The sequence below is a fragment of the Muntiacus reevesi genome, chromosome 1 (assembly GCF_963930625.1).
Source record: "Muntiacus reevesi chromosome 1, mMunRee1.1, whole genome shotgun sequence".
Lineage (NCBI taxonomy): Eukaryota > Metazoa > Chordata > Mammalia > Artiodactyla > Cervidae > Muntiacus > Muntiacus reevesi.
Window position 1 is genome coordinate 96,356,953 of NC_089249.1, and position 25,094 is coordinate 96,382,046.

The window sequence follows — 25,094 nt, forward strand, 5'->3', positions numbered from 1 at the left end:
TTCTTTTTTATAGCTGAGTAATAGTTCATTGTGTGTGTATATACATACACACCACAACTTCTTAATCCAGTTATCTGTTAATGCGCATTAGATGAGTTGCTTTCATTAGATGCCCTTCTTCTTAAAGGCAGGGATTTTGTTTTATTGGCACATATTTGCTGTTAAAATGGTTGGAAGAATGACTGTGAAGGTTCATTATTTTCTTTCAGCCCTTAGAAACACTTTTCTTTAAAGTGCTTAAGGCACTCAACATTTTTTGATTCATAGACAAAAGTCAAGTCAACTCTCCCTTTCCCCTCTCTGAAAAGTACCTTTTAAAAAGTTTAAAATCTACAGTTATTTTATGACTTTTTAGCAGTGTTATTCATTTCATTCTACCCTTTCAGCTCTATTTTTATAAGACTTTTCTCATGTTTGAAAAGACAAGATTTATTTTGGGAAATAAAATATTTGGAATATAAAATATTTTTATTTCATGTTAGATGACTTTTGACATCTTCCATAAAAACTTGATTGTTTGCTTAGAAATAATATTTCAAATAAAAACCCTTCCTTTGAGTATTAAATTATGATTACTTGCTATCTTTTAGTTATGGCTTATGAGTGATTGAACACACACACACACACACACACACACACACGACTTCAATGTGATTAGCTTTATGAGATATTTTAAGAATTTCCTGAAAGCAAAGGTGCTTCCAGTAACTAGTAAGTACATTTGATTTATGAGACGTTGGGAAATTAATTTTTTAAAGTCTTTTTTAAAAGGACTAATTGATCCTATAAGAAAAACTTGCCTATTTTGCTTTAGGAGCTTGAGTTTCATTTCTGGTCATTGATATTGCTGCAGTGAAAGGCAGTGAAAGTGCTAGTCATTTAGTCATGTCCGACTCTTTGTGACCCCATGGACTGTAGCCTGTGCTATAATTCAGCTTTTAATCATTTTAATGTTTCATATTTTATTTTCACAGGTTTCGTTATATCATCCTGAAGCAGAAGTTTTTAGAAGCTTTATGTGTTAACAATGCAATGTCAGCAGAAGATGAGCCCCAGCATGTAAGATTTTTATTCCTGAAGGTTTGCGCCATAGTCTTGTTTCAGTCATAAGTATTCTATTCACTAAAACAAAAGATTAGTGTCATGAGTTAGTCTTTATGAGTGTTGGTGGGGCAAGATCTGTTGTTTTACAGGTGTAGTACTTTCAATCTATAGTACTTCTGAATTTGTTCTGTGATTTAGGCAAAGATGATACACATGAATGGCCATTTGGTTGGAGAGTGCGTGCCCCTCTTGTTTAAGGTGATCGAGATAGCCAAAGATGTTTGACTTGATGACTATATCATTACTTCTTTTCTTATCCCAGAAGTGAATTATGTTTACCTCTTCTTTCTGTCTTTTCAGTATTTTCTTTGATCCAGAGGTTTTTTTCTTTTTTAAATAAAACCCTTTATTTTTTGGCGCTGTGCAGTACAACTTGTAGGATCTTCGTTCCCCAACGAGGGGTTGAACCCAGGCCCTTGGCAGTGAATGTGCAGAACCCTAACCACTGATAGCCAGGGAATTCCCCAGAGGTGTTTCTTAATAGAATGTTTATTTTTTAATGACAATTTAGATTTAATGATATTAAATTCTTTTTGGTTAGAGAGTTACTTTTAAAGTTTTAAATATTAGTATTGTTACATCCAAAACCAAAGAAACTCATTAAGTACTAGTAAGTAATCATTGAAATAGTGGAGAAATGCTTGCCAGGTAATGATGTTTAAAGGTGGAAAGAGGTACTTCCCTGGTGGTCTAATAGTTGAGACTCAGCACTTTCACTGCAGAGGACTTGGGTTTGACCCCTGGTTAGGGAACTAAGCGTCCACATACCAAATGGAATGACCAAAAAAAAGGTGGAAAGAACACTGGAATATGAATAAGTCAATAAGAATTTTCATTCTGTCTTTGTCACTAATCAACTGAATTACTTAGGTTAAATCTGCACCCTACCTTTTGCTTCAGGTAAGATATAGAAGCTGTGCTATGCAATTTCTGAAGTTCCTTACATCACTGAAAGCTTATGATCCTAAGATAATATTCACTATACAAATTACTTTGTCTTTTAGTTAAGCTTCCTTTTGTTCTATTTGCACCATTTTTGTAAAAGTGAACTGTAGATGTTGCCTTTCTTGATTTGCTTTCTTTCTCCACACACATTTGTCCTAAGGCAAGTTTGAGAATGGCTGTTTTGCTTTTTGGGTAAGCTGGAGTGATGGCAGGCTGTAGTAAACAGTTAAATATTGGCATGCTTCAGTTTCATTGCTAGAAAACTTAATTATCCTTACTCTTAAAACTTATGCGTTGAAAATGATAGTATTAAGTCTGAATTACGATACTTTTTTCTAGGTAAAAGTTTAATATGCTGCTAACCAAATTTTAAAATCTTTATTTTAGTAGTAGAAAATATTTTGATTCTTCACTTGAAAGTTGTTATATAGCCCACCATTATATGTGTATTCTTTGACACTAGTTTATCCCTTTGCAATTGAACAATTTGTGAAAGTTTATAAAGTATTTTGAGTAAAATACTTTCATTCTTTTCATATCTCATAGGATCTCTCTTTATAGCACTTGTTTTTTTTACAGCTGGAATTTACCATGCAAGAAGCTGTACAATGTTTACATGCCCTGGAGGAGTACTGTCCTTCTAAAGATGACTACAGCAAGCTCTGTTTGCTTTTGACTTTGCCTCGTTTGACCAATCATGCTGAATTTAAGGACTGGAATCCCAGCACTGCACGAGTTCACTGCTTTGAAGAGGCTTGTATCATGGTTGCAGAATTCATCCCTGCTGATAGGAAGCTAAGTGAGGCTGGTTTTAAAGCAAGTAACAATCGTTTATTTCAGCTTGTAATGAAGGGCCTACTTTATGAATGCTGTGTAGAATTTTGTCAAAGTAAAGCAACAGGAGAAGAAATTACAGAAAGTGAAGTACTACTTGGAATTGACCTCTTATGTGGTAATGGGTGTGATGATTTGGATCTGAGTTTATTGTCATGGCTCCAGAATCTCCCATCTTCGGTCTTCTCTTGTGCTTTTGAACAGAAAATGCTTAATATTCATGTTGACAAACTTCTAAAACCCACAAAAGCTGCATATGCTGATCTTTTGACACCTCTTATCAGCAAACTTTCTCCCTATCCATCATCTCCAATGAGAAGACCTCAATCAGCTGATGCCTATATGACCCGCTCTCTGAATCCTGCTTTAGATGGCCTCACTTGTGGACTGACCAGTCACGATAAGAGAATCTCAGACCTTGGGAACAAAACTTCTCCAATGTCACACTCCTTTGCTAACTTCCATTATCCAGGAGTACAAAACCTCAGCAGAAGTCTCATGCTTGAGAATACGGAATGTCACAGTATTTATGAAGAATCCCCTGAACGGTAAGTATTTGCTTATAAAAATTGGCAGATCTCCATAAGTGTGAGATAATCTAATTGGGGTGTGTGTGTGTGTTTTTCTAAATGTTCAAGTCTCTTTAGTTGAACATTAGTCTCTAAAACTTTATTTGTAAGGAGTTTTAAAAATTTTGATAATTTATATTATCCTGGAAAATCTTTATTTTTATGTCCTATATTATCATTTTGCTGGTGATAAAGGCAGTGAATATGTATTAAGAAATTTTGGAAATATGGAAGATTATCAGTAAGAGAATTAAAATCCCACACAATTTCACACTTAGATGACCGACATTTTTCCTATGAATACGTTTTTAAAAATTGGGAACGCGCTATATATATTTCATACAATTTGCTTTTTTTCGCTTGATAGGTCATGAATTGTTCCCATATTCTTAAACATTTATTGAGGTCAGTGATTAAGGGTATGTGCATTATTCCTTTGTATGACTGTATCATAGTTTTACTTAATTCCTTATTGTAGGGGAGTAGATAGTTTCCTGTAAATACTACTGTATTGAACATGTATATATATATATAAATCTCTGGTTATTTCCAGTTATCTTTAGTAATTCTTTATATATATATACACATAAGGTATTTAAGTGTTAAAACCACCACTCAGTTTTTCTTTCAAATTTGGCATGAAATAATAATTTCCTGATTAGCAGTTCTTTATCTCAAGGCTTAAGAAACTTTCTGTCTCAGTTTTCCAGGAATCCCATTGGGACACATGGCTGGTTTCCTATTCTCAGAGTTGATACTATAAATCATTACTATTGACTGCAATAAAATTATTAAAAGCATAAAAATGAAAATTTTTACTATTCACATAGGATAGTTGACAGCATTCTGTATTGAGGAAGAAATGCTGGGCTCGGAATTTCTGTTTCTAATTAAAACAAGAGGAGATATTTAGTTAAGGCATAAGAATTACAGGATAAATATTTATGAAAGCTTTTTCTTTTAAGTTGTTGTGAGATTGTTGGGGGTGGTGGGTGTGATTTTCTTTAATGTTCTTTAAAGAAAGGAGAGGATTCTAGGATCAGTTAAGTGAGGGGACTTCCTAAAGCCTAGGATGACTTCCTAAGGCATCTTACTGCTATGTATTTTATATTTGAAAGATAAAGATGATACCTAGTGATGAAAACTAATAAGTATAATTTAATATAGGTCATCCTATTTAAATCCTGAAGGAATAGAGAATCTTGAGTACTGGTAGAGACTATCTTAAACTTTTCTTTGACTTTTCAATCCCTTTTAGAGAAAATTTTTGCTGTCTGGGATTTTAAGCTTCTGGGGGAACTAGTGACATTTTTCTGAGTATATGAGATGATAAAAGCTTCTTGGTTAATATAATGAATAGCATGTTTGGAATTGTGCACCAGTGGGATTGTCTTTATAAAGAAAAAAAAAAACCACAAAAAGCTAGCCAAATTTGGCTCTACACGTGCTGCTCCCTGTGTAGAGAAAGTACTAGTAATTGAGAATTGACTGAATAAAGATGGAAAGAAGTGAAATTATTAGACCATTATAGAGGGGTAAAATGTAACTTGTCAAAAGGTAATACATGTGTTTTTATCTGAGCACTAGTAAATCACCCAGAAAACATCTGTCACGTCTCTGAAATTGGAAAACTTATGAGGCAAAGCAGTGTAGTACAGTGAGTAGAACATGGTCTTTGGAGTCAGACTCCGGTTTGAATAGTAGCCTTGCTATTTTCTAGTTGCATGATCTTGGAATGGTTACTTAATCTCTCTGAGGCTCAATGACCTCCTCTATAGAATAGAGTGCTGACTTGCAGAGTGAGATAAAGTTCCTAGCAGGGTGGTAAGCACGTGCTTGGTGCGTAGTAAATACAGATTTCCCTCCTGCAGGGTTCATACCCTTGGAAAGGACAGTGTGTCAAAAGGGCTGCTAATAACATTTATAGAAGAGCCATTTATTTGGCTGTTGATAAAGTATAAAAATTTATTTTGGAGAAAGTTTACCTGGTTTTGAAAAATGTTTTAGGTATAATTAGAAAATATGGGAAGCTCAGATCAATTATGTTAAAATGCCACATAAAGAGACTTTTGCTTGTGGTAATATATGTTTGAATTCAGTATTTATTTAAAAATATTTGATTGTCTACTCTGTGCTAGCACCATGCTGCATCCCCAGGATATAATGACTGAGTTACTATGGTGAAGAAGATAAAACACAGAAGAGAAGTTTATAAGAGTGTGTAGTGTTTTGAAGGATATATTTTCACTTGAACAGAAAGCAACTCAAAATAAAAAAGGAAGAAAAAGCAGTTGAAATTTGCAGACCATGACTATGCAATATAATGTTCTCAAAATTAAATGGTAGGAAAAAAAGTCTATTCCCAGACTTGGGCCAACATTGAATTTGGAGTCCGAAGACCTGGATTCAAGTCCTGACTTTATTTACTAACTATGCAGTTTTGGGAACATGCTTTTTTTGAGTCTGTTTACTCATCTGTGAAATGGGAGTTTTAATCTATTTTACAGGTCACTGTGCAGATTAAATGAGATAATGTATATGGAAGTGCTGTATAAATTGCAAAATTAAAGCTTACTTTATAAAAGCATTTTATTCTATCTACACAGTTAATAATTCTTACAAATTGTACTTTTGGATTAAAATGGATCTTCCTGTGGTCATTAGCAGCTTACAGCATTGTCCTGTAACCGAAAACTATTCCCAGATCTTTCTACTTCCTCCTCAAGGGTGCATGTGTGTGTATATATGTCTAGATATTTATGACTGCTAGGCTCCTAACTAATGGTACTTTTGTGAAGATGACTATCTAGCTCTGCTTTCCTAAACCCTAGACCTCTATTTTAATATGTCTTACATACTTATGCCTAGAGAGGCCATTATGAAATCATCTCATTATCAAATTAATTGAAGACAAAATTCACTTTACTTTTGTACTTGTTCCCATGGTATCTGTTACTGATTGGTAATCTTTGTGAATGTGGTATTTGTCATCTTTGGATAATGTTAGTTATTAAAAATTTTAAACAGCCTAACTATGAGAATAGATATTGCCAGTGTCTAGAAGAGTTGACTCACTGGAAGAGACCCTGGTGTTGGGAGGGATTGGGGGCAGGAGGAGAAGGGGACGACAGAGGATGAGATGGCTGGATGGCATCACCGACTCGATGGACATGAGTTTGAGTAAACTCCGGGAGTTGGTGATGGACAGGGCGACCTGGCGTGCTGCAATTCATGGGGTCGCAAAGAGTCAGACACAACTGAGCGACTGAACTGAACTGAACTGAAGAAGACGACAAGGAACAACCCGACATAAGACATCAGACTTACTAATTAGTATACATTAAAAATATTTGAAAGATGTTTCACTTTTATGTTAAGTGCAAATAAAGAAAGCCTTTTAGTAAAATCTTAAGTATTCTTAACTTTTTATTGAAATATATTGGAGGAAAGAAAATTGATGTTTGGATAACAGAGTAACAATTCTTTAGGAGAATTTAGGCTTTAGGTTATTTGACCTATTAATTTGTAGATGAAGCTGAGCCACAGAGAATGTAAGTGATTTAACAAGGCCACACATACTATTTTATTTTATTTTTTCACACATACTATTTTAGATGGGAGTCCCTACCCTCCTTGCTTAATAATCCAGTGCTCTTTCATTGTTAGCACATTCTGTTTTTCAAAATCCCTTACATATAGTACTTAAGAGAAAAAAGTAAAGTTTAAAATCTGTTTTTGTGCATTTAATATATACTTGTTAAATATGCCTCTTTCAAATTAAAATCTCTCTAACTACATTACATTTTTCTTTACCCCTACTTCTTCCTTTTCATTTGTTACCCCAAAGTGATACACCTGTTGAGGCACAGAGACCTATCAGCAGTGAAATCCTGGGCCAGAGTTCAGTTTCAGAAAAGGAGCCTGCAAATGGAGCACAGAATCCAGGACCAGCTAAGCAAGAAAAAAATGAGGTAATGTTTACTACATCTCAGGTCTTTTAGAGTTATCCATTTTGTAAGAAGTTAATACTATTTGCTTGGATAGAATTTAAAAAGAATTTTCTATTATTTCAGAGGAGGAGAGAGAATACCTAGATTTTCTTATTAGTTAGATCATTTCTCCCCTCTTCTTTTAGAATTTATAGGTTTTTGTTTGTTTGTTTAGTTATCATTATGTATTTTAGAGCATTTTTAATGTATGATTTAGTAACAATTTAAAATATCACAGTTGACATTGCTTCTGCATGTTTGAGCATTCATGTAATTGAATTCGTATTAAAAGTAGACAACTTATGTTTTAAGATATGTGCTCTATATTTTACTAAGTAGATTTAATGAGCAAGAAATTATGACATCTATAATGTAGAATGATACCTTATCTCTGCTTCCCTGCTGGCTCATCAGTAAAAGAATCCTCTTGCAATGCAGTAGATGTGAGTTTGATCCCTGGGTCGGGAAGACCCCCTGGAGAAGGAAATGGCAATCCACTTGACTATTCTTTTTTATTTTTTTTTAATAAAAGTATTTATTATTAGGCTGTGCTGGTCTTCATTGCTGCGTGGGCTTTTCTCTCATTGCAGTGAGTGGGGCCTGTTCTCTGGCTACTGTGCACAGGCTTCTCGTTGCAATGGCTTTTCTTATTGTGTAGCGTGGGCTCTCTAGGGTGCCTGGGCGTCAGTAGTTGTGGCTCTTGGGCTTCCAGCGCACAGGCTCGGTAGCTGTGGCACGTGGGCTCAGGTGCTTCTCAGCATGGGGGATCTTCTCAGACCAGGGGACTGAACCCGTGTCTCCTGCGTTCACAGGTGGATTCTTTACCACTGAGCCACTAGGGAAGCCCCCACTCCGGTACTCTTACCTGGGAACACCATAAACAGAGGAGCCTAGCAGGCTACAGTCCATGAGGTCACAAGGGTTGGACATGACTTAGCAACTCAACCATCACCACCACCACACCTTATCTAAGCCTTTAGAGTTCTAGTTTATTTTCCTGTGGTGCTTTGAAAAGGAAATTGTATTGTGAAATAAGGTGCAAATTTTATCATATACATAATATCTCACTTATAAGGGGTGAGTAGGTTTAATAAGTTGAATAAGTTTTTTTGTGTGTTTGACTAAATATTAAGAATGAGGTTGGGGAGGGGGGACCGGGATGGGGAATACATGTAACTCTATGGCTGATTCATATCAATGTATGACAAAACCCACTGGAAAAAAAATTAAAAAAAAAAAAAAAAAAAGAATGAGGTTGAAAAATTACCCTTAAAAGTACATATGGATATGTACCAAACAACAGTATCCCGAAATATATGAAGCAAACATTAGCAAAGCTGAAGGGAGAAATAGACTGTTCTGCAATAATAGTTGGAGATTTCAATACCATACCTGCAGTAATGGATAGACTATCTAAACAGAAGATCAGTAAGGATATAGAGGACTTGAACAATGCTGTAAACCTATTAGCACTAACAGACATCTGTAGAATACTCAGTATTGGAGTACACATTCTTCTCCAGTGCACATGCAGCTTCTTCAGGATAGACCATATCTTAGGACTCAGTACATTTTAAAAGATTTAAAATCATGTAAAGTATCTTCTCTGATCACAGAGGAATGAAGCTAGAAATGAATAACAAGGAAAATTTTTAAATTCAAAATTTGAAAAAATGAATCAACACATTCTTAAACAACCAGTGGGTCAAAGAAGAAATCACAAGGGGAAATTAGGAAACACTTAGAGACTAATGAAAAGTAGTACAACATAACAAATATACAAGAAGCTAATGGAATGCAGGAAAAGCAGTGCTCAGGGATAAATTTGTAGCTGCAAATGCTTACATTAAAAAAAGAAGAAAGAAAAAAAAAAAAAGAAGAAAGATCCCAAATTAATAACTTAACTTTATGCCTTGAAGAGCCAGAAAAAGGAAGAGCATGCTATATCCAAAGATTGCAGAAGGAAGGAAATAATAAAGATTAGAGGAGAGAGAAATAAAAGAGAAAAGGGAAACAATAGGGAGAATCAACAAAATCAAAAGTTGGTTCTTTGAAAAGATCAACAAAATTGATAAGCCCTTAGCTAGACTGACAAAGAAAAAAACCAACAACTACATAAAACTACCATACAGGGCTTCCCTTACAGGTGGCATTAGTGGTAAAGAACCCACCTGCCAGTGCAGGAGATACAAGAGATGTGGGTTTGATCCCTGGGTCGGGAAGGTCCCAAGGAGGAGGAAATGGTAACCCACTCCAGTATTCTTGCCTGGAAAATTCCATGGACAGAGGAACCTGGTGGGCTACAGCCCATACGGTCGCAGAGTTGGACACGACTGAAGCGACTTAGCATATCTACCTTAAAGCAATAAAAAGGACTGTAAGAGAATACTGTGACCATTTGTAAACCAACATTTTAGATTAACTTAGATGAAGTGAACAAATTTCTTAGAAGCAAAGTACTAAACTCACTTGGAAAGAAATAGAAAATCTTAACAGATCTATATTGAGTAAAGAATTGAATCAGAAATCAAAAAGCTTTCCAACAAAGGAAAGACAAGGATCAGGTGACTTTACTGGTGAATTCTACAAATATTTAGGAAGAGTTAACAATAATCCTCAAAATTTTCCAAAAAATAAAAGGAGGGAACACTTCCTCACTCATTCTATGAGTTCAGCATTACCATCATAGCAAAGCCAAGTGAAAATATTAGGAACAAAAACTACAGACCAATATGTATGAATATATAGGCAAAAATCAACAAAAGACTAGCAAGCCAAAACCATTAGCATATTAAAAGGATTATGCATCTTGACCAAGTGGATTGATTGCAGGATGCAAGTGTGGTGGTTCAACATAGAAAACTCTCAGTAATCACATTAATAGAATGAAGGAAAAAAATAAACAACATATGTTTGTCTCAATTGATGCAGAAAAGACATTTGACAAAATCAAACACTCTTTGCTGTTAAAAACTCTCAGAGAACTAATAATAGAATGGAACTTCCTCAGCATGGTGAAGATTATTTATGGAAAACCCTAGCTAAGTATCATACTTGGGGAATGACTAAAAGCTTTCTCCCTACCATCAGGAACAAAGATAAGCATGCCTGCTTTCACAATTGTTACTTCAACATTTATTACAAGTTCTAGCCAGAGCAGTTAGACCAGAAAAATAAGTAAATTGGGAAGGAAGAAGTAAAGGTGTCTCTATTCACAGATGACATGAATATTATATATCAGCAGAAAGAATCCACATGACAGCAATTAAAGCTTATGATTAGGTTCAGCAAAGTTGCAGGGTACAAGATCAACAAATGAAAATTGTTTGTGTTTCTATATACCAGCAGTGAACAATCAGAAGAGGAAATTAAGAAAGCAGTTTTGTTTACAGCAGCATATAAAAGGATAAAATACTTAGGAATAAATTAAGGAGGTGAAAAATTTGTATGCCAAAATCTGCAAAACATTACTGAAAGAAGTTAAAGAAGACCTAAATAAATGAACAGACCTTCGGTGTTCACGAATGGGAAGATTTAATACTGTTAAGATGTCAGTACTATCCAACATTATTTACAAATTTCATTTAATTCCTGTAAAAAATTCCACTGCCTATTTTGTAGTAATGGAAAAGCTAATACTCAAATACTTGGAATTGCAGCAGGCCTTGAATTGCCAAAACAATTTTGCAAAAAGAAACACAAAATTGTAGGACTCACACTTCATAATTTCAAAACTTACTATAAAGCTACAGTAATTAAAACTGTGTAGTTCTTGTATAAGGATAGGCTTATAGACCAGTGGAATAAATTGAGAGGCCAAAAGTAATTTCATGTATCTGTGACCAGTTGATTTTTGGCATGGGTGCCAAGTCTACTCAGCGAGGGATAAATAATCTTTTCAACAGATGATGCTATTAGATAACTGGATTTCCACTTGCAAAAAAGGAAGTTGGACCTCTGTCTCACACCGTATATAAAAATTAACTAAAACTAGATCAACAACTTAAGTACAGGACCTACAGAAGTATAAAACTCAGAAGAAAACATAGGGATTAATCTTTACAACCTTAGATTTTGTAATATGGTCTTAGATATAATACCAAAAGCTTAAGCAACAAATGCAAAAATTGAACTTCGTCAAAATTAAAAACTTTTTTGCATCAAAGGACATTATCAATAAACTGAAAGGACAGCCTCCAGAATGGGAAAAATATTTGCAAATTATTTATCTGGTAAGGTTTTAGTGTCTAGAAAATATAAAGAACTGCTACAACTCAACAATTAAAAAATCCGTTTTAAAAAAGGAGTTGAATAGACAGTTCTCCAAATTGGCCAGATGTCTATAAATGGCCAATAAGTACATGAGAAAAATGCCTAACATCACTTGTCATTAGGGAAATGTACATCAAAACCACAATGAAGTATAACTTTGCAATTACTAGAATGGCTAAAAGGCTAAAATTAAAGCAGTAGAAAGTAATGTGTTGGTGAGAAAATAGAGAAATTTGAGGCCTCTTACATTTTTGATTTGCATGTAAAATGGTGTAGTCACTGTGGTTTTGTGGTACCTCAAAAATCTAAACAAGAATTACTGTATGACCCAGTCAATTTACTTTTAGCTATATAGCCAAAAGCTTTGAGAGCAAAGACTCAAATAGATAACTCTACATCCATGTTCATAGCATCCTTATTAACTGTGGCCGAAAGGTAGAAATAACTCATGTACATCCACAGGTTAATGGATAAACAAGTGATGTATCCATACGATGGAGTATTACTCAGCCATAAAAAGGAATGAAGTCTGATGTATGCTGCAATTTGGATGTACCTTGAAAACATTGTATTAAGTGAAATAATCCAGACACAAAAGGACAGATATTGTATAATTCCATTTACATTATATATCTAGGATAAGTAAATTCATAAGACAGAAAATGGAATATAAATTAGCAGGTGTTAGAGGAAGAAGGAAATGGGAGTTATTGCTTAATGGTTATAGAGTTTCTGTTAGGGGTGATGAAAATTTTTGAAAATAGATAATGGTGGTTATGTAACACTATGACTCTAATGCCACTGAATTGCACACTGAATGGTTAAAATTACAATTTTCATATTTATTTTACCACAAATTTTTTTTAAAGACATATAGATAATTTTGTTTCAGAGTTATTGCTGTAAGTTATTATGAAATAGAGGGGCACTATTACTATTCTCTGGGAAAGGGAGACAGTTTTAGCTTTAGTCAGTCAGTCATATAGGACTCTTGATTAAACTTACTGTCATTGTTGGCCAGTTTTAGAGTTGAACCAGTTCATATGATCTCTGTAATTTGACCACACTCTAACTTGGCAGGAGGGTCTTTCTTTGCCAATATTGGAATTCACTATAATATCTAAGTCCTTTAAGTTGAGTACTATGTAGTTCTTTTAGAAGAATGAAGTAGGAATGTTGAGACTGCTGAGTTTAACATCTATTTATTCTATTTTCTTGTGAAGAGCCATTTGAATTAAAGTATTGTTTTTGAAGGAAATTTTATAAGCTTCCTTCCAGAGTAACCTATTAAGCCACAAGCCACTTACATGCTTAAATTTTGTTAGATAAGGTTAATATTGTATTTATTAAATATTAATGTAATCCCTCAGTATTTTTTCCTAGTAATATAGATATGTGCTAGTCTTTACATTTGTATTCTATATTCATGTCGTCCTTGTGACGACTGTAGTCTGTTTTTATTTGTGTTGGCAGGGATCCAGGATGGTCATTTGTTTTCATCAGTCTTTTACTGTGGAATAGAGCAAATTAATTGATCTGATCTATTTGACTGTTAAGACTCATGTGTACTATGTTATTTTTCAAAGATCCAATATATTAAGTATTTTCTGATTGCCATCTATATGTTTTATGTAGCACTTATGGAAGTTACTGTTGAATGATGACATATTCAATCATAGTCTGCTCAACTTTGTGGGTTGTTTTTTTTTTTTAAGCTTCGAGATTCAACAGAACAGTTTCAAGAATATTACAGGCAAAGATTGCGCTATCAACAGCACTTAGAACAGAAGGAGCAACAGCGACAGATATACCAGCAGATGCTGCTTGAAGGAGGTGTGAATCAGGAAGATGGTCCTGATCAGCAGCAGAATCTTACTGAACAATTCCTTAATAGGTCAGTCTTTTAGTCACTTTTTAAAATATGAGGCATTCAGTTCAGTCGCTCAGTTGTGTACGACTTTTTGTGACCCCATGAACTGCAGCACGCCAGGCCTCCCTGTCCATCACCAACTCCTGGAGTCAACCCAAACCCATGTTCATCGAGTTGGTGATGCCATCCAACCATCTTATCTTCTGTCATCCCCTTCTTCTCCTGCCCTCAATCTTTCCCAGCATCAGGGTCTTTTCCAGTGAGTCAGCTCTTTGCATCAGGTGGCCAAAGTATTGGAGTTTCAGCTTCAATATCAGTCCCTCCAATGAACACCCAGGACTGATCTCCTTTAGGATGGACTGGTTGGATCTCCCTGCAGTCCAAGGGACTCTCAAGACTCTTCTCCAACACCACAGTTCAAAAGCATCAATTCTTTGGTGCTCAGCCTTCTTTATAGTCCAACTCTCACATCCATTCATGACTACTGGAAAAACCATAGCCTTGACTAGACGGACCTTTGTTGGCAAAGTAATGTCTCTGCTTTTTAATATGCTGTCTAGGTTGGTCATAACTTTCCTTCCAAGGAGCAAGCATCTTTTAATTTCATGGCTGCAATCACCATCTGCAGTGATTTTGGAGCCCAGAAAAATTAAGTCAGGCACTGTTTCCACTGTTTCTCCATCTATTTGCCATGAAGTGATGGGACCAGATGCCATGATCTTAGTTTTCTGAATGTTTTTCACTCTCCTCTTTCACTTTCATCAAGAGGCTCTTTAAATGAGGCATTATTTAAAAGCTATTAAGAGCATGCAGTAACTGCTATTTTCTGTGCATAGTGTGAAATTTTAAGGCTTTTTAAGTGTTTCAAGTAGTGTGGAGTTACATAATCTCTTCAGTCACAGAAGTCTGAGGGCTCATCCAGTTTTGTCCTTTTGTTAAATGGTCTTTCACATCTGAGCAAAGGGAGCGGCGAGCATGGTGATTTCAGCACACAGGCTGAAAGTGGACTGCTTCTGGGTCTGGCCATGTCCCAGGGTAGCTGGAGACCTGGGGGAAATTGCTGTCTTCCGTTTGCTTGCCTCCTCATCTATTTCATAAGGTTGCCATGAAGATTAAACGAATTAACCTGCGTAAAGTACTTAGAACAGTACCTGCATAGAGTAAACACTATATTAAGTGGTAGCTGTTATTTTTAATGTTATCTTGAGAGCTTTAACTTTCAGATTTTATTGAATTCAGAATATTAAAATGATTCTTTCTTATTAATTTCTTCCAAAATGTATGAACTTATTCTTTTTGATTATAGGAGGTAAATACATGGTAACATTTTTTTTTTTTTTTTTTAGAAATCTGTAAACCAGAATATGTATACTTAATTGAGCTAGAGTTGTTGGAAGATTGAGTTAACATATATTAAAAAATTACTTAGAATAATTTCTAGCATATAGGAGGCATGCTATAAATGTTGGCTGTCATGATTTAGAGTGGGAAATAGCAACCCACTCCAGCATTCGTGCCTGGAGAATTCCGTGGACAGAGGAACCTGGTGGGCTGTTATAGTCCATGGGGTTGCAAAAGAGTCAGACAAGACTGAGCACACACACATGCATGTGTCGTCATGATTATAATTGGGCAGTGCAGTGGTGACTGTCCTTACTTGGTTCAGAAATATTGGAAGTAATCGGTTTGACATTCTGTGTACTATGCAAGTCAGTAAGCCTGAAACTGATCCTGTTTTCAGACCTTCACACAAGGAACATTTATAGTGGTATCTAGAGTCTAGGTAGTCCTCTGATTATTCAATTTGAAGATCATTTTCTTATCACCTCTGATCAAGTCAGTGACTTATCAGAATTATACTGATATGATGAACTGCTACTTCTGGTTCTTGGATGTTGTCTTCATATCAGTAAAAGTCATGGTTGCAATTTGACTTCCTGTCTTTTTTAGTGAAAGCAGATACTTAACATTGTCAGAAAATAAAGTGACAAGGTTCTGTGATTCCAGTAGTATGGATGTCCTTGCTCAGAAAAAAAGTCAAACTATTCAAGATGGTTTATTTTTCCTTAAAGATAATTATAAATAGAATTCATTGTAATAATAGAATTCAATATAGATAATAGAATTCATTATCTTAAAATTATAAGAATTTTTTCTTATAATTTAGGTTCAGTTTAGGGCATAACAACTGTTCTCAATTTCTTTAGTGATTAGAATTTTAAATTATACTAAAGGTGAGTATGTTATAAAAATCCATAGAATAACCAGGTCTGTTATAAATATCAATGGATGTTTATCCTAAACTTTTATAAATTAGTTTCATATAAAATTTCTGTTGTTTTCTTAACCTTTCCTTATCTATTCTTTTTTTAACTCTTTAAAATAATACTTTATTCGATCTTTTTTTCTAGGCCCTCACTTATGTACCAGGACATTAAAGTGTCTAACTAATACCAAGGACAAATTGAATAGAGATAGAAACTAGAAATTAAAATATATCTTTTCCCCCTTAATGGTTTAGTCTTTCAAGTCATTCTAGCAGCAGAATATCATTTCCAGGATTAAACTTTGCTTCTTCCTTTCCAGAGGCATAGAAAAAGTTAGAGAAATAAGAGTCATGTTATATAATAGAACTTAGTGAAAAAAATCAACTAAAGTATGATAGGCTTATTATTAACAGTATTGTATCACTACTTCTGATATTTTCTGTTACTAATAATTGGCTCTTATTATAGGCATATTCTGCCCCTTTCCCATCTTCCCTAACTTTATTTATTTATTTATTTATTTTTCCATTTTCCCTAACCTTAGAGAGACAAAATTATGTTAGCACTTTAGACTCTCTATACTTAGCATTTCCCACATTTATTTGACTGAAGACTTGTTTTTTTTTAATATGGGGAGCATTTAACAACATTAGTGTTTCATAGATTACTTAAAATTTTTAACTGACAAATATTTAGTAATGGCTGCCAATTCCTCTAATAATTTTACACTGATCTTTTAAGGTCTTTTAAAAACCCTAAACCCACACATACACGCATGCACAAGTGCACACGCATACACACATACATGAACACTAAATGTTTAAAAAATTAGAAAATACAGTGAACCACAACACCTGTTAGTAATACCATCCTTTATGTAAAGGGATGTAGTCCTCTCTAATATTACATCCAGGCTGGAGAAAGTGATTCTGGGCCAGTTCTTGGCTAAATCTTGAGAGTCTGACAGCTTCTTCCAAAGTGCCCTTTGGAGCCCCGAGTCCAGAATAAGGAGTCAGGCTAATCCTGACTTGCAGTGAGGGAAAAGCGCTCAGGCTACCTTGTTTTGCTCCCTGTTTAGTCTCCCTGGTGCCTAGATCAGAGCTTGGCAAATAGTTTTTGTAGAATGAATAAATGGATTGAATGAGTGAATGTGTGAATAACGGGGATGCCACTTGACTTTGTCCCATCATGGTTTGCACTAGTCATCCATTTTCTAGTTGATATGATATTACTAGACAGTAATATCATTTCATGAAATGAAATGAAAAGAAAATGGCTTGTTTTGATTTGTTGGTGAGAAATTTGGTATTGGTGATATTTTTATTATTTTGGGAAATTAATTTTCATGTTGAAAATTGAACCAAAGTTATGCTGAAGAAAAACAGTTTTTTTTTTTTTTTTCCTGTTTGGTAAAAGGTACTTTTAAAAATTCAGTGATACCTCTTATGTCTTATCTCTTTTACAGTGGTACTTATAGGAAAATTTGGATCTTCTTGCAGTTTCTTGATTGTGTCTTAAACTGATGATGGTAATTTTTGGTACTAAACTTGTCATATATGTTATATGTGCATGTATTTACCATCTCAGACTTTCAATATTTGATATGTTAGGAATATGACTAAGTTTTTATTTTAATATAATTACATTATTTTATTTTACAGGTCCATTCAAAAGCTCGGAGAATTAAATATTGGAATGGATAGCCTTGGTAATGAGGTACCAGTGCTCAGCCAGCAATGTAATGGGAGCAAAGGCAATGGATCTAATAATTCTTCTGCAACTAGTTTTTCTACACCACCCCATGACCCTAGTCAGAGATTAACCCATGATGCTTCAAATATTCATGCAAGTACTCCTCGTATTCCTGGCTCAGTAAATCATATACCTTTTCTTGAGGAATCACCTTGTGGAAATCAAAGGTAAGTGCTTTACTTTGTAAGACCTGGAAATGTTAACTTCAAACTAATAAATAGGTTGGAACCTGTGTCCCTTAGCATGGAGTCCTAACCATTGGGCCACCAGGGAATTTCCTGGACTCTGTTTTTTTTATTTAGGAGGCTTTCTTCAAGCATTTGTAAGAAGTGAGGTATTTTTTTAAAGTGGCTAGTTGGAAAGAAGGGCCACAGGTATGGATGCATCTGTTTACCTGTTGGCCTCACAAAAAAGTGATTAAATAAAAACATTGTTTTATTGTGGGACCCTCAGCTGTCTAGTTTCTGTTAGTCTTTTCTCTTGGACCAGATAATTGTTCTAAAGAGCAATCCAGTTTCCTTCTTGGGTTAAAATTTAACCATAGTGACCAGGATTCTGGAACTAAGCAGGGAAAAGGTAGTGGACATCTTACTATGTAATTTGTACAGTTCAGTCCAATCACTCAGTCATGTCCAACATTTTGCGACCCCATGAATCGCAGCACACCAGGCCTCCCTGTCCATCACCAACTCCTGGAGTTTACTCAAACTCATGTCCATGGAGTCAGTGATGCCATCCAACCATCTCATCCTCTGTTATCCCCTTCTCCTCCTGCCCCCAATCCCTCCCAGCATCAGGGTCTTTTCCAGTGAGTCAACCCCTTGCATGAGGTGGCCAAAGTATTAGAGTTTCAGCTTCAGTATCAGTCCTTCTTTTAGGATGGACTGGTTGGATCTCCTTGCAGTCCAAGGGACTCTCAAGACTCGTCTCCAACACCACAGTTCAAAAGCATAATTTTTTGGCAGTCAGCTTTCTTCACAGTCCAACTCTCACATCCACACATGACCACTGGAAAAACCATAGCCTTGACTAGATGAACCTTTGTTGGGCAAAGTAGTGTCTCTGCTTTTTAATACGCTATCTAGGTTGGTCATAACTTTCCTTCCAAGGAGCAAGCATCTTTTAATTTCATGGCTGCAGTCACCATCTGCAGTGATTTTGGAACCCCCCAAAAATAAAGTCTGGCACTACTTCCACTGTTTCCCCATCTATTTCCCATGAAGTGATGGGACCAGATGCCATGATCTTAGTTTTCTGAATGTTGAGCTTTCAGCCAACTTTTTCACTCTCCTCTTTCACTTTCATCAAGAGGCTTTTTAGTTCCTCTTCACTTTCTGCCATAAGGGTGGTGTAATCTGCACATCTGAGGTTATTGATATTTCTCCCGGCAATCTTGATTCCAGCTTGTGCTTCCTTCAGCCCAGCGTTTCTCGTGATATACTCTGCATATAAGTTAAATAAGCAGGGTGACAATATACAGCCTTGACGTACTCCTTTTCCTATTTGGAACCGGCCTGATGTTCCATGTCCAGTTCTAACTGTTGCTTCCTGACCTGCATATAGGTTTCTCAAGAGGTGGGTCAGGTGGTCTGGTATTCCCATCTCTTTCAGAATTTTCCACAGTTTATTGTGATCCACACAGTCGAAGGCTTTGGCATAGTCAATAAAGCAGAAATAGATGTTTTTCTGGAACTCTCTTGCTTTTTCGATGATCCAGCGGATGTTGGCAATTTGATTTCTGGTTCCTCTGCCTTTTCTAAAACCAGCTTGAACATACGGAAGTTCACAGTTTATGTATTGCTGAAGCCTGGCTTGGAGAATTTTGAGCATTACTTTACTAGCGTGTGAGAAGAGTGCAATTGTGCGGTAGTTTGAGCATTCTTTGGGATTGCCTTTCTTTGGGATTGGAATGAAAACTGTGGTTTGTACAGTTTGACTTAATCTTTTTCCCAGAATGGCTTCTCATTCCTTCCTTACAACTAACTGTGCTTCGTGTTATAGAATCTAGCATCTCTTAACAAATGGCTCCAGAGAGTAATTATGACTGGGATCAGTGTGGGTTATAAATAAATAACACCCAAAGAAATAAATGTTAGAGATTGAAAAGGTAAATTAGTTCCTGTTTTGATATTCAAAAACAGTAAATGGTACTTGAATTTCTTTCTATTCACACAGTTCATCAGAACTTTCGGTCATTAAGCCACCTCTTGGAGATTCTTCAGGCAATCTGTCAAGATCAAGAGAGGAAGAGGTAATACTTAGGGGAAGGAGGTTTTGTTATTTTTATTTTACTTGCAAAGGAAGTATATTTACTTGTCAAGGAATTCTCAATTTAAGGAAAGAACCATCTTTAAGTAGTCCTTATTGTTAATGGTGGTAGTAATCTCTAGGTGGTTGAGTTTTCACTGACTGAAATGAAGGGATTGCTGAGAAATCACATTTTGAGAGTATTCATATTAATGGTTCAGTGGTGACCTTGGTGCATGAGTTGGAGCTGTGTCACTACTCTTTGAAACCTGTGTTTAGTTAGCTAAGATATTTAATATCTTTACTCCTTTAGACTGTGCATCAATACATTTGTTTTTTGCTTTGGAACCAGATATCCTTCCCTAACTAATATATACCTTCACTCTGTCTTATTTTCTTTAGTTCAAATTTTAATCCCATAAACACAGTTATTATTTTAGATGCTTATGGGACCAAACAGGTGACATAAATGAATAAAGTTGATTATTTTTGTGATAAGTTCATAGGAATATTTGTCCCTTTCACAAAGAAATATGCTGACCTAATGTTTCCAGTTCTTTTGATTTTCAAGAAAACCTAGAAAGTTGGATTTTTATGTGAAATCTATTTTTTCAATGACAGTGGATTTTTAAAAAATTTAAATACACTGGAGAAGAGCAAGTAAGGTTGTGACTCTTTCTTATCTACCTGTGTTATTCATTTGGTAGTCAGCCTTTCTTGTATATGGCTTAATGGAAAATGTAGTATTTCTAGTCAAATACATTGATATGAATAATATAAGAATTCAATTCAGTTACATAAGACAGAGTCTAATATATCAGGTTTACCTCCTACTCCCCAGTGAGGATGTTTTGCTGAATACAAAAAAGTTTGGGTAGGGAGATGCATAATCTCTTCATTGATATAATCACTGTGGGTTCTAGAGCTCTCAGCATACAATCAGAGCTGAAGTAATTTGCCTTTGGAAAGTATGAATGTCAAGTATATACACAAAGACAAAGTTTAGGTGGGCCTCTGCACCACACCCAGCCTGGAGGGCTTTGTTCGATGTCCAGGATCCAGTCCTAGTCTGGGTAGCAGGATGGTTTCAGATGACACCAATGGTAGGAGTCACCAAAGCTTTTATACAGTGCTGTTCTAGAGTTTTCCTTCCTCAGAGGAGGGATGTGAGCAGACAAGATGACAGTTGAAAGTGGAAATGAGGCTGAAATTAAAGGTCCCGATTAAAACCATTTTTACAGTTTTAAAAGGGTGTTTTACAATTTGAATTTGAAATAGTAAAGTAGTCATTGCTGGAGATAATGGTAAACTTTTTTTTTTAACCCTAAAGTGACTAATAACAGTATTTTATATTTCCTACTTTTAGAAACATGAATAATGGTTTGTTGTAAGAACTATAAATGTGGGCTGTTTTTTTCTTGACAGTTGAAGAGAACTTAATATAAGAATGCATATTTTTATGTTTTGTCATAGAAAAGAAGAAAAACTTGAATGTCTATGAGCTGTCCAAGCTCAGTTTAGCAATGAGTAGCAAAAATAGAAAAATTCGGTTTATTTTAGATTTGCCATTCAAAAGAATGTATGCTTGTATTGATAGTGAACGGTAAAGTGATAAAGTGAATAATACAGTTCAGATGAATTTAAAATGGGATAAAGATGAATTCTTTCAGATTCTTTTTTTCATAGAATGACTTTTGTATTCATTCTGTCCATAGGATGACAAATCAAAGAAGCAGTTTGTTTGTATTAATACCCTAGAAGACACACAAGCTGTTAGGGCAGTGGCTTTTCATCCCGGTGGTGGTCTCTATGCTGTCGGTTCAAATTCAAAAACTCTGAGAGTATGTGCCTATCCAGATGTAATTGATCCAAGGTAAGGAGAGATGGTTTGTAGTGCCACTTTTGCTTTAGTTTTTAATTTAGCTATGTGGCCCCCTTTTTAAGAATTGCCTTTTCAGTAGTGTTTTTCTTTTCCTTTTTTTAAGCTTTTACAGTTTTGTTTTCAATACTTAGGAAATATATATAAGAATCACCAATTAACTTTATAAGTTGTTTTTCATAAAATGTTTTTAATTAGGCCACTGTCTACTCAGTAGCCTAGTTTTCTTTATTTCTGTTTTTTCTAATTTTTTTTAAAAAAACTGCAAGATCCTTATATTCTAGTTAAATTACATAAAGACAAAGTAATGCTAGTTATAGACTTGGAGAAAAATTTAAATGTCTTATACTAATAGCTTCAAAGGAGTATTAGGTTGAGGTGTGTGATATTTGACCATTTTGACCTAGAAAGATTCAGTTTTCATTTGGTCAACCTAACTATGATTTTACTGTCTTGTTTAAACAGATTATGGGATTTGAAAAAAAGGGATATATCTTTAAAGGTATATGTTGCCAAAAAGAAAAAAACAAGCATATGATGTTAGGTATTAGGTATACAACTAATTCTTTAAAGTTACTGAGAAAGCAGATATCTTAGATGTAATCTCACAGAAAACTGGATTTGGGCTCTTTTTTGTCCCTTTATTTGTTAAGGGTTTTACTGTCAAAATAAATGGGCATGAACTATTTGGTAGATTTTGTGGTTAGAGAAATGGCCACAAGTGGAATAGTTTTCATACCAGTAGACAAAAACATTCAAGCAAAACAAGCCACAGAGCTTTAAAATTTTAAATATGAAAAGCAGTACATGTCATAATGTGTTTTGGAAATTTTTTTACAACCCTTAAGCCTTTTTTTATTATAACCTGTTTGGAGAACAGAGGGGTGAGATTATTTATTTATTTGCATTTTTTTGTATATCTCTGTATCTGAGACTATAAATTTAGGCTTTTGGTCTGTAGTAGCATTTAAAAGTTAAGAAAAGGAATATGGATCATGTTAGGTGATAGTAATGTCATTTTTGGTGCTAGAGGATTATATGAGAGAGAACATGCAGAATTCCAGATCAGAGAGTGGAAAAGAGCAACAATTAGGAGGCAGCACCAAAGACTTTATATGTTTAGGGTTCATCTGATCTTAAACTGACTCTCCCTTTTTGTGTTTTTCATGCTGGCACAAGTGTTTCATAGACTTTTCTTGAATAAACTGATTTATATGAAAAAGAAAATCTTTTTTTAACAAATATATTTTGAGTTCCTTCTCTGTGCTAGGCTTTGGGGATAGTTGAGAGTAAAACAGACATGTTTATTGACCTTATGGAACTTCTGTTTTAATGGAGAAGGTGGACATTATCCAGATAAACACACTCATAAATGTAATTATACATTGTGATAGTTGCTATGAAGAGAAAGTACAAGGTGCTGTAACAGTAAAATGGGGAGGTGAGGGGACTGGGGAGTCAGAGTAGGACCTCTTTGAAGAAGAGGTGTTAAAGTTGAGATCTGTGGGTGAATAGAACTAGCCTTGTGAAGATGCCTGTGGGGCGGGCTGCGCTGCCTGCGGGCTGCGGGAGAGAGGCAGGGTCAGGGGCTGGCCGGGAGACCCCGAAAAGGACAAAGGACAGAAGGCGGGGTCAGGGGACCTGTCATGGGGCCAGTGGAGCCTGGCGAGGTCGACGGCTGGTGGGGATTGGAAGGGGGCGGGGGACCCAGGAGACTGGGAGCAGGTCTGGGCCTGGAGGCGAGAGGAGTACTCAGAGGCACTGGGATAGGGGTCACGGCATTAGGTGAGCGGGTCAGGGCTTCCCTGGCGGCTCAGCTGGTAAAGAATCTGCCCGCAATGCAGGAGACCTGGGTTCAATCCCTGGGTTGGGAAGATTTCCCTGGAGAAGGGAAAGGCTACCCACTCTAGTGTTCTGGCCTGGAGAATTCTATGGACTGTATAGTCCATGGGGTTACAAAGAGTTGGACACGACTGAGTGACTTTCACTTTCACACTTTGTAAAGACAAGGAAGAAGATAAGGTTAGAGGGATCATGAAGTGAGAAAGAAATAACTTGGCTTTTTAAGGAACCAAAACAAGTTCAGATCGGCTGGAGTATGGTGAGTGGCTGGAGTATGGTGAGCGGAGTGTGATAAGGCTACAGAAGTAGATGTGAACTAAATTACGCAGAGCTTTGTGTCCATTTTGAATTTTATGTTGACTGCAGAGGGAAGCTGCTGAAAGTTTTCAACAGAACAGTACTGTGATATAAACTCTGGGTCAAATGACAGTAAGATTAAATGGTAAGAGAAAGGTAGGAGGCTGTTGTCAATGGCTGTTGTGATAGCAGTGGTGATGGAGCAAAATGGATGAAGGTAAAATCCATTTAAAGAATTAGTTGGCCCACTCCAGTGTTCTTACCTTGAGAATACCAGGGACTGGGTAGCCTGGTGGGCTGCCATCTATGGGGTCACACAGGGTCAGACACGACTGAAGTGACTTAGCAGCAGCAGCAGCAGCAATAAACTTGATATGCAACTGAAAAGAGAATCTTTTGATCTGATTTATTTTCTTGTCTTTTTATCACTGTTAAACACCTTCTAAGAATTGGAGATTTATCAATATTCTTTCTTGTTCTTTTTTTTTTTATTTTTCAGTGGGTTTTGTCATACATTGATATGAATCAGCCATAGAGTTACGAGAAGTGTAAGCTGGAACGAGGAGATATTTCTTGTTCTTTAAAAATTTCTTACTTATGAAAATTTTAAGCATACACAGAAGTGGAGATTAGTACACTGAAATGCAATGATTGTCAAGATTTTTGTTGTATTTGCTTCATCCTTTTTGTTTGCTGAAGTATTTTAATGGATATGTCCTTTCACCCTTTAGGACGGATCTCCAAAAACATGTATTAATACATTTTCTTACAGAGACTTGATATTATCATTATACCTAATAAGGTCTTAAGTCTATTTTTTAAAGTACAGGTAAGAGGCTACTACTCCACTAAACCAATGTTCGGTTCAGTTCAGTTCAGTCGCTCAGTCGTGTCCGACTCTTTGTGACCCCATGAATTGCAGCACGCCAGGCCTCCCTGTCCATCACCAACTCCTGGAGTCTACCCAATGTTAGCTTCCCATTAAAGGCCAAGCTCTCAAGGAGCATGGCATTTAAGACCTTCCTCAGTTGGACTTGGAGCTGCTCACCCATCCTGTCTTTCTCAGTCTCTGGAATGCCCCAGGTTTCTCCCAGCCCCACAGACTTTTTCCCATGCCGCATGCTGGACCGGTCTCTTTGCTGTGTTGTATGTTCACTGAAGCAGTTCACCTGCTTTCATCTTTTTGTATAATAATTCTTCCTATCCTTTAAGGCGTAGTACCTTGTA

The 25,094-nt window shown here is 35.9% G+C and overlaps 1 protein-coding gene across 5 annotated transcripts in view; it reads left to right on the top strand.

The window, feature by feature from the left end:
• WDR47 (WD repeat domain 47) overlaps positions 1-25,094 on the top strand; it is a 58,065-nt gene that overhangs the window by 24,788 nt on the left and 8,183 nt on the right. For all 5 annotated transcript variants that reach the window (XM_065907596.1, XM_065907579.1, XM_065907583.1 and 2 more), the window contains 7 exons: positions 975-1,059; positions 2,629-3,431; positions 7,300-7,423; positions 13,429-13,607; positions 17,512-17,769; positions 19,778-19,853; positions 21,565-21,722. In XM_065907596.1, the coding sequence (XP_065763668.1) occupies positions 975-1,059; positions 2,629-3,431; positions 7,300-7,423; positions 13,429-13,607; positions 17,512-17,769; positions 19,778-19,853; positions 21,565-21,722 (1,683 nt within the window). The remainder of the gene's footprint in view (positions 1-974; positions 1,060-2,628; positions 3,432-7,299; positions 7,424-13,428; positions 13,608-17,511; positions 17,770-19,777; positions 19,854-21,564; positions 21,723-25,094) is intronic.